Source organism: Wasmannia auropunctata, unplaced genomic scaffold (assembly GCF_000956235.1).
Source record: "Wasmannia auropunctata unplaced genomic scaffold, wasmannia.A_1.0 LD336037.1, whole genome shotgun sequence".
In the NCBI taxonomy this organism is placed as follows: Eukaryota; Metazoa; Arthropoda; class Insecta; order Hymenoptera; family Formicidae; genus Wasmannia; species Wasmannia auropunctata.
Genome location: NW_012026853.1, coordinates 9780 through 25522, shown reverse-complemented (window position 1 = coordinate 25522; position 15743 = coordinate 9780). Strand labels below are relative to the sequence as shown.

At 37.8% G+C, this 15743-nt stretch overlaps 3 protein-coding genes across 3 annotated transcripts in view; 1 reads left to right on the top strand and 2 right to left on the bottom strand.

The window, feature by feature from the left end:
• The window catches only part of LOC105452172, a 117299-nt gene extending 104747 nt beyond the window's left edge, over window positions 1-12552 (top strand). The window contains exon 4 of the mRNA XM_011693066.1: window positions 12343-12552. Within this exon, the coding sequence (XP_011691368.1) occupies window positions 12343-12392 (50 nt within the window). The 3' untranslated portion in view covers window positions 12393-12552. The remainder of the gene's footprint in view (window positions 1-12342) is intronic.
• Window positions 12370-13679, bottom strand: LOC105452171. The gene has a single exon (XM_011693065.1). The coding sequence runs from the start codon at window positions 13677-13679 to the stop codon at window positions 12561-12563; it is 1119 nt and encodes a 372-aa protein (XP_011691367.1). The 3' UTR covers window positions 12370-12560.
• A 1031-nt stretch (window positions 13680-14710) lies between these two features.
• LOC105452127 (putative gustatory receptor 28b) lies at window positions 14711-15345 on the bottom strand. Its single transcript, XM_011692981.1, has 3 exons — window positions 15207-15345; window positions 14990-15076; window positions 14711-14910 (listed from the first exon to the last, which is right to left on the bottom strand). Exons 1-3 carry the CDS (start codon window positions 15333-15335, stop codon window positions 14806-14808), a joined length of 321 nt encoding a protein of 106 aa, XP_011691283.1. The 5' UTR covers window positions 15336-15345; the 3' UTR covers window positions 14711-14805.
• Between the last annotated feature and the right edge of the window lie 398 nt (window positions 15346-15743).

Below are 15743 nucleotides of genomic sequence, written 5' to 3'. Positions count from 1 at the left end.
GGGGGAGGAGAGTTATGCTTAACCATGAATAGGAAGGAGAGGGGAAGGACGTCCGAGTCCCTCGGCGCCTAATGTCAGGACGGGATCGTGTGTGACTTGACGCTAATTAGATGGGTGCTCAATCGACTATGACGCCCGTCGTATGGACGTCACGGGCGCGCGTCACGAAATAATAAAGCAGGGGCTGCGTATTCCGTTAGTCCGCGACGCGGGGACCGCGCCGAGTGCACTCCGGCAAAGTGCATCAGGAATAGCGAGCCTGCTATTGTCACATTACAATAGAGCGTAATCGCCGTCGAGGGATCCGTCACGTGATATATCGCGAGGTTGGCAAATCATCGCCATTGGCGATCGCATAATGGCGGTATCGATCTTCTTAAATGCGATGTTATCGTCAAAGATATCATTGCTGTATTACTGATACTATCGCATTGTCAACCCATTCTCTGGCAGCGGAGAGCATTAAATCCGTCTGTCGGCCTTTCCACGTCGATTCAGGATTTGATTAGGATTACTTCCTGTCTCTTCGACTGGGTCCATTTCGCTGAAACACGATGTCGACGCACACGAAATAAAGTAATAAGCCGCGAGAATCGCGCGCTCCGTCAATCCCCCGGCTCGCGTATTCGTCTCGATGCAATTGCACTCGAGCATTGTGCGACGGCGGCGGCACTCCGTCATCTGCGGCCTGCTGCTGACGTTTAACGGCCACGGCGGCGGCTCGAGGTAAAAGGGGGGACGGGTTATGAGAGGAAGACACGTTCACGAGAGGAGAGAGGAAGAAATCGTATGCGTGGGAAACACCGTGCGAAAGGAAGACGAAAAGTGTAAGTGGGAAAAGTGGGAAGTTTGTGTAAGAGGCTATAGGAAGGAGAGTAAAAAGGTAGTAGGGCAGGGAGGAAAGTCTATTTATTATTCTAGGGCAAATCCTGTCTGAAGAGGCATAACGAGGTAGAATATAGAGCAGACTATAGAAAAATAAATTTAAAAATCACTTTATTGATAGGTAATAATAATTAAACTTTGTAAGTGCAATTTAATATGCTATTACATTTATTTCTTCAATTAAAAAGCAATATGCAGAATAATAAAAAGTGGATTTAACACTTGGAGAGCACATAAAATGTTCATTAAACTGAGAAAAACCATTTAATTATCACAAATGGAAAAATTATTAAAGATATGTTTTTCTACAAAGAATCGCATTTGTCAAAATTGAAAATTGTTTGTAAATTAATATAATTAATTTATTTTTATTAGATTTTATTCGTAGCAAGCAATTAGGAATGCTATTTGATCTTTTGTGATTTAAATTCTCCTCTTTAATTTTTTTTAACATTTCATGCTCTGCACAACAATAAGCAATAGCTAAAATTAAACCTATTTTTATTGTTGCAACTGTCTTGAAAGAAAATCTTTAAAATTTATATACATTACTGTATAGAAAAAATATATGGTGTATGTATGATTTTAAAAAGCTGCAATTTAAATAGTACTGATGGTTATTTGAAATCTACTTGCCAAAGTGGCAGTAGTAGGATTAATGAATAAAGTGCATATGAAAGAATGGAAGGATGATGACCGAGTGAAAGACCGAGTTAGAAGGGGTGAGAGGGGGGAGGGCGGGTAGTAAAACGGAGACGAGGTGGGATCGAATGTATGAGTACGTGTGTGCGTATAACTAGGAATCAGGAGAGCGGAGTGGAGTATGTGTCAGCGACCAACATCAGAGGCGGGAGGGTGGTGAGAGTGACAGAGAGGCGGCGGGTGGGGTGTGGGGGATGCGACCTGTCGAATTCCATTCTCGCCGTCGCGAGAGGCGATCGAGTTCGCATCGCGCCGTGCTCTCGTATGCGAGCCGCGTGACCGGATGTCACGCGCAGGAATCGCTTTCCCCGCGATTCCGGCTGTCAGGACGCGTCATCGTCCGGGTGACATCGTCGGGACGGCGGGGAGGGACGAATATATGCACGTCCACGTCCATATCCGTATCGCGTTGCAAAGCCGGTTGCACACGATTGTTTCGATGCGTCTCTCTTCTAAGAGGGGATGAGAAACAGAGAGACAGACAGAGAGGGAGGGAGGAAGAGGGGATCGATTGTTCCGGTTACCCACGGCACGCACTTCGTCTCCGACTAATTGATCCTGTCGACTGGAGTGACATCGTTGACGGGATAAAACGCTTTTTTCTCCACACCCCTCAATTTAATTCGCGAACGACTTATAGGGGCTAATTTTTCCGAAACTTATTTTTATACGCGAAGGCAAACATAATAAACGTCAGCGTTTTATATCGGAATTTTAATTTACGATTTTTGCCTGGCGATAATACACTTGTCCTGTTACATATAAAATAGCACACGTCTCTCTCAATGCAAATTTATAATTAATTAAAATAAAATATAACATAATTATTCAAGATAAAAATATATTTTGTAGCGTACCGTTAAGTTTTTCAGTAGACTGTTTAATATTTATGTATCATTTTGCATACGTTATCTCTGTATGTTAATCAATTTTATAACTACCGCATTGGGTTCACTGCAACGTTCTATTTTGATCTGCGGCAGAGTTTAATGAATATTTATTTGTCCAATATCGTTTAAACAAATAATTTCATTTGTATCATAACGAGAAAAGTTTCGCATATAAAAGCAGATGCGTATACAACTGCATTTGCGAGTATTATTCATGGATATCATGAAATTGCGATTCACGGTTCACCTTTCTACCTCACAAAATATTTAATAACTTATATTATTTGCATTAATAAGCGTTTTAAGTATAACGACAATATTTATACGGATAATATTGACAAATATTTAATTTATCGAATATATACGATTAACATTTATATCGAATATGCGATTGCAACTGTCATCTGTAAACACATTTGATATCATTATCCCTACATCCGTGCGCGTCGTTATTAATAATAATAATAATAATAATGACATTCAATTAATATTAAGGTATTAATTGTGCGCACGGCTGATATCTATGTCACGTATACCGGCTGGATCGAGAAGAGCCTCGGCCGGCGAGAGCGTCCGCGCCCCGGGCCGCATTCACGATCATAAGTGTCATCAGTAAACGTCGCGACCATCGTATTAGCCCCCATCAGCGCCATCGATCGTTGTCAAAAGCTGAAAAAGTACCGGGGAGAAAACAAGCGATCGGGTTGAACCCGCCCCAGTGTTCGCGGCTCTCGAGTTAATCGAGGGTGTCCATCAGAGCCCCGCATTTTCCACTGTCGGCGACACCCGCCCGCGTCGTCGTGATATCTCGCAATTAACCCCCGGTGCATACATACGGCGCATACATACACGCATACATGAGCGTATACGTGTGCGCGTATGTATTACACATATGTGTGTATATTTAGGAGAGGCGCCTCTCCTCACGGTATCGATGGCGATTGACACCTGTCCGACACTTCGTTCGCAGGTAGCCACTCGGTGCGGGACGTGGGCTTTACGAGGGCTTTTGCGCGATCGCGGCGTCGTGTTAATAACCCAGGGCTCCAGGAATAAACCACGCACACGAGAGAGAGAGAGAGAGAGAGAGAGAGAGAGAGAGAGAGAGAGAGAGAGCGCACCGGCAATGGCACTCTCCTATGGCGTGCCCAGTTCTCTCGATACACGAGATGCATCGTCGATATGAGGGAGCGAGGGAGAAGGGAGAAAAAAAGCATTATTGACAGTGCGAGCGAGCCGGCCCATCGCATCGAATTAACGTTTCTGTGCACACGTCCCCACCCCACGGCGCAAGAACTAGATTTCATATTTTTTCCCTCGGTCCGCCGCCGGATCGATCGACAAAGGAGAGAGAGAGAGAGCTCCGAGGCTGATAGAAACGCCAATTAATCTGTAATAGATTGCTCGGTACCAGCGCGACGCCGATAGAAGCTGGCCTTTATCAAATAACTGCGTCCTGTCCCTTACGTCACCGGTGGTTTACGGACAATGGATATATCTGCCTGAAAGGAAAAACACAAACGAATTGAAACAATACAATTATTTTAGAGATGTATTTTATTCAATTAATCGAAACTATCCGAAAGGACTTACGGGAAATTGTATACGTGTGTGTGTGTACTTTTACAGTCGCGATACGATAAGACGAGAGATATAAGTTTTGGGAACGAAAAAAAACAAGAGTGGCGCAAATTAACTCTGTACAAGTAATTCCGATGCAGCACCCAGTTATCTCTGGACCGCTATCCCATTTCAATGGCATAAACGTCACTCCAAATGAAATACGAAACACTAGCGGCTGCTACGCTTTCACGGGAAAATCGCTCTCGAGGGCTAGCGTGTCCGACAGTAAAATGACTGGACTACTTAAAATACTCGCCGCCGTTTATTGCCGCTGTCGAGCGAAGCGATTTGTTACTTCCTCCACTTGTAATTACTTTTACACTTCCTGAAAACCGAGTAACGAGGTAATACGGTAGTTTTGCCTCAGTATACCTCCCGCATACGCTCCCGGAAAAATCGTAGGACAGGTCTTGTGAGAGATGCTCCATCGCGTACATATGTATATATATATATTTTTTTTTTAATTTTAATTATCTCTTTCTCGTGCCTTCGATTAAATATCAAGCGATAAAACTGCGCGAGGCTTTGAAATCGATAAAGCGATTATTAAAGCTGTACATATAACAGCGACGTATATCTGCGACGTGACGGCGAAAATTTTTAATTAGATTCCGCTTAAATTTGTTATGAACTATACATAATGAGGCTCATCGGTCTTACCTATGAAGTTTTGTAATTAGTGGTCTAAATAAGTTTACATATGCCTCTGTAAAATATTGCGGGCTTCAAGCTTATCCCTACATTTTCCTCGTACAATCCGGATAAAACAGGCGGCTTTCAATATATAATATTTCATTATATAATATTAACGAAAAATGTTAAATTCTTGATCAATTTATTACATTGAAATAAATATTCTAAAATGTAGAGTATTTTCTTTTCTTCTCCTTTCTCGCTGCCTTTCTTGATTTTGATTTGATATGCTGGATCTAGAAAAAGAATTGTACATTTTGGGGCAAAAATTAAACATTACATTAATTATAATTAAAATAATTGAAATATAATTTATGTGGTAGTTTATTAATATTATTTTTTAAATGGAATAACGAATTCCTGAAAAAAGTTAGATTTCACAATCTCAAAAATTATAAATCGTCGAGAGGAATGAGAAAACTTCATTTCTCTCTAGGGTGGAACGATCGCGCGGTAATAATTGCCAGCGATTTCCAAGCGTCGCATGCAATTTCGCGCCGATGATACAATCCCCGACTTTCGTATTCGCATCGACGATTGGCACTTACACGCTATGGATGGGACTGAAAAGGGGTCGGAAGGTGACAAGTAGCAATGGGTACTATATTCCTGCAGAGCGTGTGCCTAACAATAGGTTTTTGTCCCGGTTTTCTCAATACGTCTCTATCTCGCGTGTCTTCAATGCTTGACGGATGGCCGACCATTTTGCAGCGAACTCTCTTTTTCTCTCTTCTCCTCCCCCTCCCCTCTCTCTCTCTCTCTCTCTGCCCCCTCTAGTATGCGCTTTCTTCTACGCGTGTTTTCTTTTTTCGTCGAGCTTCCGTCTTTTTCAATTTTTATCTCCCTCTTGGATTCTCCCGTCCTCTTTTATCTTTCTTTTTCTCTCGCAAATACCGGGATCTTTTATATTTTTCGCGAACTACTTTTCCTCCTACTTTATTAATATCGTCATCCGCGTGTATACCTCCGTGTGCATCGTAGGCAAGGGGGCGGATTGAGCTGTACAAACGAGTAATGGCGGTGAAAATGAAAAAAAGTTTCCTTGTTTAGGGATATAAAGGCGCACCGTTCTTTAAAGGCTCCTCATTTCTGTGCTGAACTACGGAAAATACAGCGTTTTTATCCGTCATATTGTTTGGAGGAGCAAGGACAATCTTCAGCGAACGCATAACATTTCGTTGTCCATGACGTGCGTGCACGATCTATCGCTTATATTTGCTCATCCATCATCGTCAATTTGTTCCAATGTTAGCTCATTAACGGTATTTGGAATGAAACAAAATATAACTTTTGATATTTTATTGATTCAAATGTCGTGTGCGTTGCTGTGATAATTTTGATGAATGCGCTACGTGATTTATTATCTGTAATGTTGCGGGAAGGAGGAGGGTATGTAACAAATGTGGGTCGTGCATCCAAACGAGTTTCGCTAATATCGATGAAACGAAGTTTAGCCGAAACTTACAGCGTAACTAAACGCATACTAAAATCTACGAAATTTACTGACACATGGCCCAGTTTTAAGGCCACGTTAAAGCATCATAGTTACTGAAACATGGCGCAGTGCTGAAAATTTTAACAGGTCGCACGGGTGACCTACTTGGAAATAATAGGGAATCGCGAGGAGGAGGCGAAGGACGACGACGACGACGACGACGATCAGGTGAGCGCGCCTGGCAAATTGCTTAGGTAAATTTCCAATTTTCCGCCATTGGCAACGGTGACACTCAATCTCCGCGCGCCGGTCAGAGTACACACTTCGATGTAATCGAATCGAGATTTCATAAAGTCCGTCCCGGGCACGATGGTTAATTGCCAATTGATCTGAGGGTGTCCCAATTTTCATGATGTTGTTGATCACTCGTTATTGGCCGGTTAGGCTAGCCAGAAACTATGCTCTCGTCCAACGAGCGCTAATCGAATGACGTATCTAACGGCGTGCATCAACTTTAGGAGCATCGCCAATCACGAAGCCGTTCGATTACATTTAACTGTGCATTAAAGATCAATAATGGCTTGATTTGATGAAGACGTAATTTTAGAGAGCAAGGCTAATGACTGCATTCAGCTGCGCAAATCTCAATTCTCTTATTTCGAAATTACATTTCTTTATACGTTGTAAAATGAAAAGATATTTGAATAATATTTTATTTATGTTTACTCTATATCTATCACATAAGATTAATTACTATATTATTTTCTGAATACTGACAATATTTACTTTAAAATAACGAAAATTTACACAGTCTTTTAAATTTTACGTTGATTTGAACGCACACAAAAATAGCTGCGTATATTAATAAAACTCGCATTAAAAAGGTAGCGTTCTGGAAATAAAATAAATAGCACGCAATAGCAGCAAGAGAGAGACCCTTTTTGCTTAATGACTCTTTTTACGAAATGCAGTTTTATTTAATTATTTAATTATGGCGATTAAATTAAGTATCTATTACTCGATACTTTTACTTAAAACGATAGCGATTTATTTATGCGCATCGCAATCTTTTTAGCGCGTCTGCAATTTTCCTAACCGCGTCATATAAATGCACGGCGAGTAGCAACCATCCATTTGTATAGAATGGCATAGCCGATAAATCTTTTTCGCACGAAGAAATTTCATTTCTGCTGCAACTACGAAGCAGCCTTTACGACTCACGATCGTGATCATATCGGGTACACGCGATATCTTCCAACGAGAGAAAGATTTACGTACCATCACGCATACAACACTGTACTTGGATTAGCAGTAATATTAGTTCTTTGCAATACAGCATTCTAAGATTGAGAAATTTTCACTTAAAGTGTCATATAAAGTGTCACATATGAACTAAATTATTAATAATAACAAAGCGATAAGATTTTTAAATTTAAACATGATTAAATTAAAGTTGACAATTTTGTAACTTCAATGTGATTAAACAGAGTACGTATAGTTTTGAGATTCTGAATATCAGCAAGCACAATTTTAATTAATAATTAATTAATAAATGTTTTTCTCATAATTTTATATTGTAATAAGACAATCTAATTAGTTTTAGTTATATATTTTTGAAAATAGGGAATATTTTTTGTGAGATAAATATCAATTAAATATTTCTGAAACATTTAGAAATCATAATTTTTGAAATTAAAAAGCATATTTGAATAAATGAAGAACTTATATAAAGTAAAATATCTCAATTTGTTGTATAGAGAGATTAAATAATATATGTTTTGCTTCTTTGTATTCCGTTGTAAAACAATTTACATTTGCATTGGAAACTCCACTTCAATTAGTGTCTATTTAAAAGTATTAAATCCTTTTGCACGAAAAAAATACGGACTCGAAATTACGGAGACTTTCACGTGACATTTTTTCGAAAGGCATGCGTGGGTTGTATTGAGATTTCAAAGGAGCCGCTTCGTTCGTTATGCCGAGAATAACGAGAGCGATTTGATCAACGAAACCGTTTCTTTCACGAATGCGCCTAATTGATTGGAAGCATCCATACTATCGTTCGCTCTTTTGATTTATGACTCTCGTTGACCCCGTTGAGAAAGCCAGGAAACAAATCGTTCGAGCCTGACGTTACATCGGGAGCAACTTTCGCACGTTGTAATTGTTATTCTGTAACGTGTGGCAATTAATACGTCAAATCCTGTGTGATATCTGTCCAATAGATCAGTTTGAACTTAAATTAATTAAAGTAGAATAAGATATCTGTTATGCTGGTTATTTTCACTTTTTTTTCAGTTTTAATTCAGACCTTTTTGTAACAGCTCTTGTATTTCTAATCGTCCGGATTCTGCATAATTGAAATGTGAATAGAGAATATGATTAAATATAAATATATTAAAATTAAAAACGATAATTTCGTAATTGCTTGATAAATAAGAATTTGTTCTTTACATTCATGTACAAGTATAAATAGGAAATTCTTATTTAGAGAAACGATCACGAAATTGCTGTCTCCAAACTTATTTTAATGTAGTATTTATTTGCGCTCCAGTTATCCAGAGTTGAGGCAATTAGAAATGTAAGAGTTGTTTTAAATACAGCTCAGGCTAAAAAAAAGGAGAATTGTTTGTTCACTAGAGTGACATTTTATTCCATTTTAATTAATTTAATTATTACAAAGCTTCAATATTTAATTTACCTGACGTTTTCTCTTCAGCCGTTGCTATATTTAATAATTTAATTTCATTTTGAACAGTGCACATTCGTGTTTTTAATGATAAAACTGCAGATCTTAACTATATTTAAATCCAAAAAGATGCAATATTTTTCCTCCAAATCGAATATGTTTATAAATGTTGGAAAGTTATAGTGATAATAACGAGAAAGAGAAAGACAGATAGCGGGTTTAAAAATACAATGTTAATCGTTAAAATCACTCGGTCGTGCGATAGAAATTCACTCGGATGATAATACTCGCGCTCGTCGCGATCTCGTTTCACTCTGTTACCATCTTTTCCCTCAATCCTGGTTTTTATCCCCATTTATGTAATAACGCTGCGTCGCGCCTTCGTGCGCGCGTTCCGCGAATACCGATTTGTCGGCATCTTTCGAAGCGCACAAAAGACCTTCGCGTTCGCGATGCGCGGCCAAACACGTCTCCCTGTTTCACACGAGAAAAAACGTCGGTTTTACACGGGAAGTGACATAAAAAAATCCGCTTTACGCCGCTTAACATCTAGGCGCGTAAAATCCGCATTCGGTGACCCCGACGCGTTCTTGGCGTTTTTTGGATGAATCTAAAGCGTCGGTCATGAATACCTGATTTTAGTAACTCAAACATAACGTGTTTGTTATACTGCCATATACCTTAATTAGACGACTCGCAATAACTACCCCTCTCCCCTCCCCTTGAAATGGTGATTCGTGCCACGAATTGCGCATACTAACATCGCACTGGAAAAATACAAAATTATTTTTCCACTGATACCGCAATATAACGTTTTTTTTCTCTCTCTAATAAATTAAAAAATTTCTATAAAAACATGTAAGGAATTTCATACCGAAAAGCACTGTATTGACCAATGGATATATAAAAATGGCTAAATCAATTAATGAACTACTGAAGAAGACTTAAATAGACGATTACAATAATTTTTAAGCAATTTAATTGAGCATTTGAGCGATCATTTAAAACAATTTCATTTGTGTGATAATTGAAGTTAATAATAATTCTCCAAGTTTCCATTTTTACTTTTGTCGGGGAATATTTACTGTTATCATGCTAGAATGTTTCACATTGTCGAGATATCCTATCAATGCGACACCGTATGCAATTGGATCGACAAACTCTTATTGTTAGTTAGTATTATAATTTCAAATGGTATTTTGACAGTCAATCAGAATCGGCCATTATTGGCGAAATGTGTACCGATTACATCTCGTATTGTTTGGCAATGCTGATCAATCGAATTATTGCAATAATCGTGCCTGCATTTTCAGCAATCAACGATGATGCACTTCGATAAAGCTGAAAGCCATCTTCCATCGCTGCAAAACGTCCATTTAATCTGAAACATTCGATTGCTATAGTGACTATCGTGGTCCAGATGAGAGTTCTTTAAATCCGAAAGGTTGAAAGAAACTTTTTTTTGTTTTTTCTTTCTTGCTCGACGCGCGCGTGGCGCTTGTTCAACAAATCTTTTTCTTTCGCGCGGTCTCTCGCGAGTGCCGACGTGAGTAAGGACACAATGGCTGTCGGGGGATGCGAATTCTCGCGGACGGAACGCGTCGCACGACTCGCCCGATCCGCGACGTGCCGTTTTCCGAAGAGAAAATCAGCCATAAACTCACTTGGCCGGCCGGCGCCCCGCACCGAAGAGAAACACTAAAACACCCGCTCGCCACGCCTCCATGAATATTAAGCGATCGGTCGCCGGACTCTCGTTACGATCTCTCCTCGTCGGTCGAGTTAACGCGGAAAATTGAGTTTACCGTGGGTTTTCGTTCCGCTCCCAGTTCGGCGTATACCTTCGCGCCGCTGCACGGGTTCACTTTCCCTGTCGCGTCGTCCGTCCGGTCTAACGCCTCATGTTGCCGGGATTTAATGTCCTCGCCGTCCAGGCCATTGGGACTTGTAGCGGGCGCGGTTTTTATGGTGACGGATTATTCCCGGGTTACTCGTGTCGAGTTTGGTGCTATTCCGCAGCTCTGACGCGACCTAGCTCGATCGGGACGTAGACGTAGACATAAAACGTTTATTGCGTGCCCAGGAGAATAATCCCTTTTCAAGCGTAACGTGGGGGATTAATTAAATAATAGCGGTACAGATAATAGCGAGTAATGAGAGATTAGAAGAGGGAAACTAATAAGAAACTCGGCGGCAAGATTTAACTTTAATTAAATTAAAGACGTGAAATGATTCTTCCTGTGATTATTAATAGGGAAATGAAATATACATAGAGAGATGGAATGTATCATTCTTCAATTTTACTGAGAATTTAATTATATAATGTATATTAATATGCGTTCCGCATGTCACATTTTCGTTTAATAATCTGATAGAAATTTCGCTGTGGAATCATATTAAATCATAAGTAATGTCTAACGAGATCTACTTCGGCGTCTGTACTTTAATTATGATGGCGCACGTTCCGTTTCAAGATTGCGTTACTCCATTTCACACTTGGTGTCACTTGCAATGAATATTAGTTCGGTTTGCTAACGAGTTTAGGGCTACGGGACTTATCTATAAGAGGCAGAGCGTGAAAATTCGAGTCTAAAGGAATGGAGAGTGGTAATATGCTAAGTGACATTAGAACTACGGGCGGCGAGGATCGGGCGAGTGAATGGGTAAGATAGAGACGGAGAGTTCCTTCCGTCTTTACCCTCGTCTTTTATACGAGCCTATCGCACGGCACAGATCTCTATTCAAAGAAATATCAGGGTGCTGAGTTGGCCTATCCAGGCCAGGCTTTAGACCGCCGGAGTTGCTCTGCATTAAACGCGTCCGCCGGCTATAATGAAATTCATTCGCCCTCCCGATATCATATCATCGACACTTGTAATGCGGAACAATCTTGTCTCGTATTACGCAAATATTTCGTCATTCAACGGAAATGGATTCCCTTCCCTTATCTCTATCAAATATGTAAATGTGTCAAATGCTAACGCGATATAACATCAAAATTTGAATTTTTATTAATTTTTGATTGATAATAAATATTTAATTTAATGAACATTATTTATTTTCTATTTATTGTTAATAAACATCTAATCTAATATTTTTAAACTCCTATACATATACGTATACGTGCAATTATCTATAAAACATCGGACGATAATGTCTTACTCACATGATGAGAAATAGGAAGTATTTCCAATGTTTAGAAATATATTCTTTTGGTCTTCTTTTGTATCTTTCTTCAATTACGTAGTTTGTGTAATATTGTGGATTGTAAACTGTTCGTCACAAGAATTCGACATGCGGTTGAATTGTATCAAGATTAACAGATACGTGATGGTACTACCAATTAACTAAAAGTAAAATCATAAGCAATATTAAATATACATATATATAATTAATAAAGGCAAATCATTGATTACTCACTGCAGCAAGAAGCGGCGCACCCATAGTGAGACCCTTCGCGGAGAATGTATTTTGACGAGTATGCAGTACTTGCAAAGAAAATAGCTGCAACTACAACATCAGATCGAAAAATAATTAAATATAGAATTAAATATAGAAATGTAACAAATTAAATTTAAGTAAAATGTACGAAAAGTCACAATAACACATAAGACATTTTTTAAACGTTGTATAAATTAAATTATTATTTTTTTATTACCTCAACTTTAACTTGCTCGTCATTAGTACTGTTAAACACATTGTGAATAATAATGGCAATTTCATTGGCTTGATCTTTGCCGGTCTCGCATGCCCATACCACCAGTGCTATTTTTATCAAATAAAACGCTACAGATGTCATGAGGAATATGTAGTAGACTTGTTTTTCCAAATTGTTCATGTATACATGTACGTGTACACTATTTTCCCATAACATTAAAGAAAAGTACAAGTAGAAAGTGAGTCTGACGAAGGTTATAACTACAGTAGCAAGGAGCTGCGGACTGAAGATCATATTCAGCATCTGTACTGTGTCGTTGACTATCAGATGTTGTTTCTTCAGAGCCTCGAGCTCCATCAGCAAGAAAGGATTTCTCCGTTCATGATGGACCCATAAATGCGATTCGTCGTTCATTACGAGCAGGTTCGCCAAACCGTCATTGATTCTCTTGAAGCAAGCCTTTAATACGCAAACGCAATTCATGTATAGCATATCCATCTGAAACACTATCAGAGTGATGTAGAATGAAAACGCCTTGAGCATGACATAAAATTGCACGTTGTAGAAACAGAATAATAGTTGCACGAATAAGAAAAAGAAACCGACAATGTCCTTGGCGTGGATTAGCACAGACTGCTTCTCGTATGACTCCAAAGGCAGTCCGGAAGAGATCCTCAGTATGGTCTGAAGTAAACGCATTCGTGGGCCAACCCAAACGGACGTGACAACCATTATGAAGCTACCGAATATGTAGAAAGCGTTAAGTTCAATAGTTCTGCGTAAGGTTCTGATCATGAACCATTCAGAGTTGTTGAGCACATAGAGTACTATCAGCGTGTAAAAACCAATGACACACGTAATGACAGTCGACAGAATGTAGAACGGTTTAGAAATTTCGAAGGATGAGGCGTTAATCTTGTACGGGAATATTCCGAGAATGCGGCAAAAGATAAAACACGGATACATCAAGGATTGAAAATCCGTGGCGTGAAACATCCGCCATCTCCTTCCTGCTTTATCGCCTTTGATTTGTCGTAATTTTGATGACGAACTGAACATCAATGTTGTGTTGTGGAAGAATTGCTTTAAAATTGTTAGTCTCATTATCAATTAGATATTTAAATATCTTATTACGAACACACTTCAGTTTTAATGTGAGCTAACGTGTCACTTCTAAATTTATTTTGCTGCTCTGTTTCCTCCAAACTTTGTTCTCCCGAAATGTACGCTGAAACTAACGTTTTCGTAATCTATTTGCATCCGGTGAAATTAAGATTAAGACTGCCAGTTGTTACTATAAGACATTACTCAAGGATCGTTTGTTAGATATGAAGTAACCATGGAGCTGCTCGAGTCACATGTATTACCCTTGGGATGTGAAATAATGGAATAGTAATGTGTAATTTAATGGAATATAATTGCTGTATGATCACTTTGCACACATATGTAGATCACTTATTAGGAGAATCATCTGTGTATACAGATGTACAAAATAAAAAGCATCGAATATGTGGTAGTTACGTCAATTATTAATTTCTTAAAGAATTATTAATATCCACTTATGTGTATATATATCAATGCTTTAGAATTAATCGAAACAATTATCTAAATTAGAGTTTACTGGTACATATTCCAACTAATGACTTTATTAATTTTGCAATAGCTACAACGTAGTCTGTGAACAAAAAATTACCTTAATGTAACTAGTTTTTTATATTTCAAGATAAAAAAAAACAGAATAGCAAAAAAGCGTTATTAGTGTAATAATGCATCGATCATGTTACATTTCTTTTAACAAAAATTTTTAAATTAGTCTTGAAAAATAAATATAACTTGAATTCTAAATATACCTCCACAAGATATTTGATTAAATACTACGTTTAGTTAAATTAAATTACTTAATTTTCAGTGATATAAAAATTATTGAAGTAAAGTAAAAATTAATCAAAGTATTAAATAAAAAATCATAAATAATTTTAATAAATTTTAAACAATTAAAATTGCAAAATATGTTGTATGTATTCTACTCTTACTTACAAGGATTTTTTGGTTAATTAAAAATTACATTTTAAAGCAAATAACTATATTATACGTTTAATTGTATCTATTCATATATAAAATCATCGTTTACGTTACACAATCATAATGATAAAAAAGAAAATATTTCTAATATTTAGAAATCAATTTTCCTTATCGATTATGTATTTTGCGTGAGATTCCTTGTGCTGATTTAGATTGCGTGTGTAATATTGATTGCAGTTTTTTCGTCACAAGAATGTGACGCAATCAAGAATTGAATTAAAATAATATAATATGTAGTGATAGTACCCATTATCTAAAAGCAAAACCATATAAATTAAACACCATAATTAATTTAAAAGCATTTAAATTATTGTAAATAATTGTTCACTTACCGCTGTGAGACATGTCGCATCCAATTTGAGACCTTTCGCGGAGAATGTATTATCGCAATGCATTAATTGCAAAGAAAACAGCTGCAACTGCAACATTAGATAAAAAAACATTTATAAACAGATTTAGGAAAAGTAATTATAAATTGTATATAAATTTGATGTGTATGAAATTAATATAAGAAATATTAAAAGAAATACAAATTAAATTGTTTAATACCTCAAGTTTGAGTTGTTCATTCTTAATGCTGTTAAGCATGTCATGAACAGTAGTGCTAATTTTTAGAGCTTGATTTTTGCCGGTTTCGCAGACCCATACTATCAATAATAATTTTATAAAATAATACATAATGTAGGGGATATGTAAAGCTTCTTCAATGTGCTTAGGCCAACTAATAGTTAACCCGTTTTCCCACTGTATCATATTGAAATATAGTTCAAAAGTAACGTGAATGAAAATTAAAGTTATAGTTGCGAGAAGTTGCGGACTGAAAATTATTTTTAGTATTTGCACTGAATTATTAACTATCAAATGACGCTTCTTCAGAGCCTTAAGTTCCAATAAAAGGTTTTTTTGTTTATAGCAAAAATGTAAATGCGGTTTATCGTACATGATTAGCAAATTTGTCAGATCGTCATTGATTCTTTTGAAACAAGCTTTTAATACACAAACACAATTTATATACAACATATCCATCTGAAACACTAGCACAGTGACGTACAATACACACAGTCGGTTGAAGGTAGAAGCTGCTGG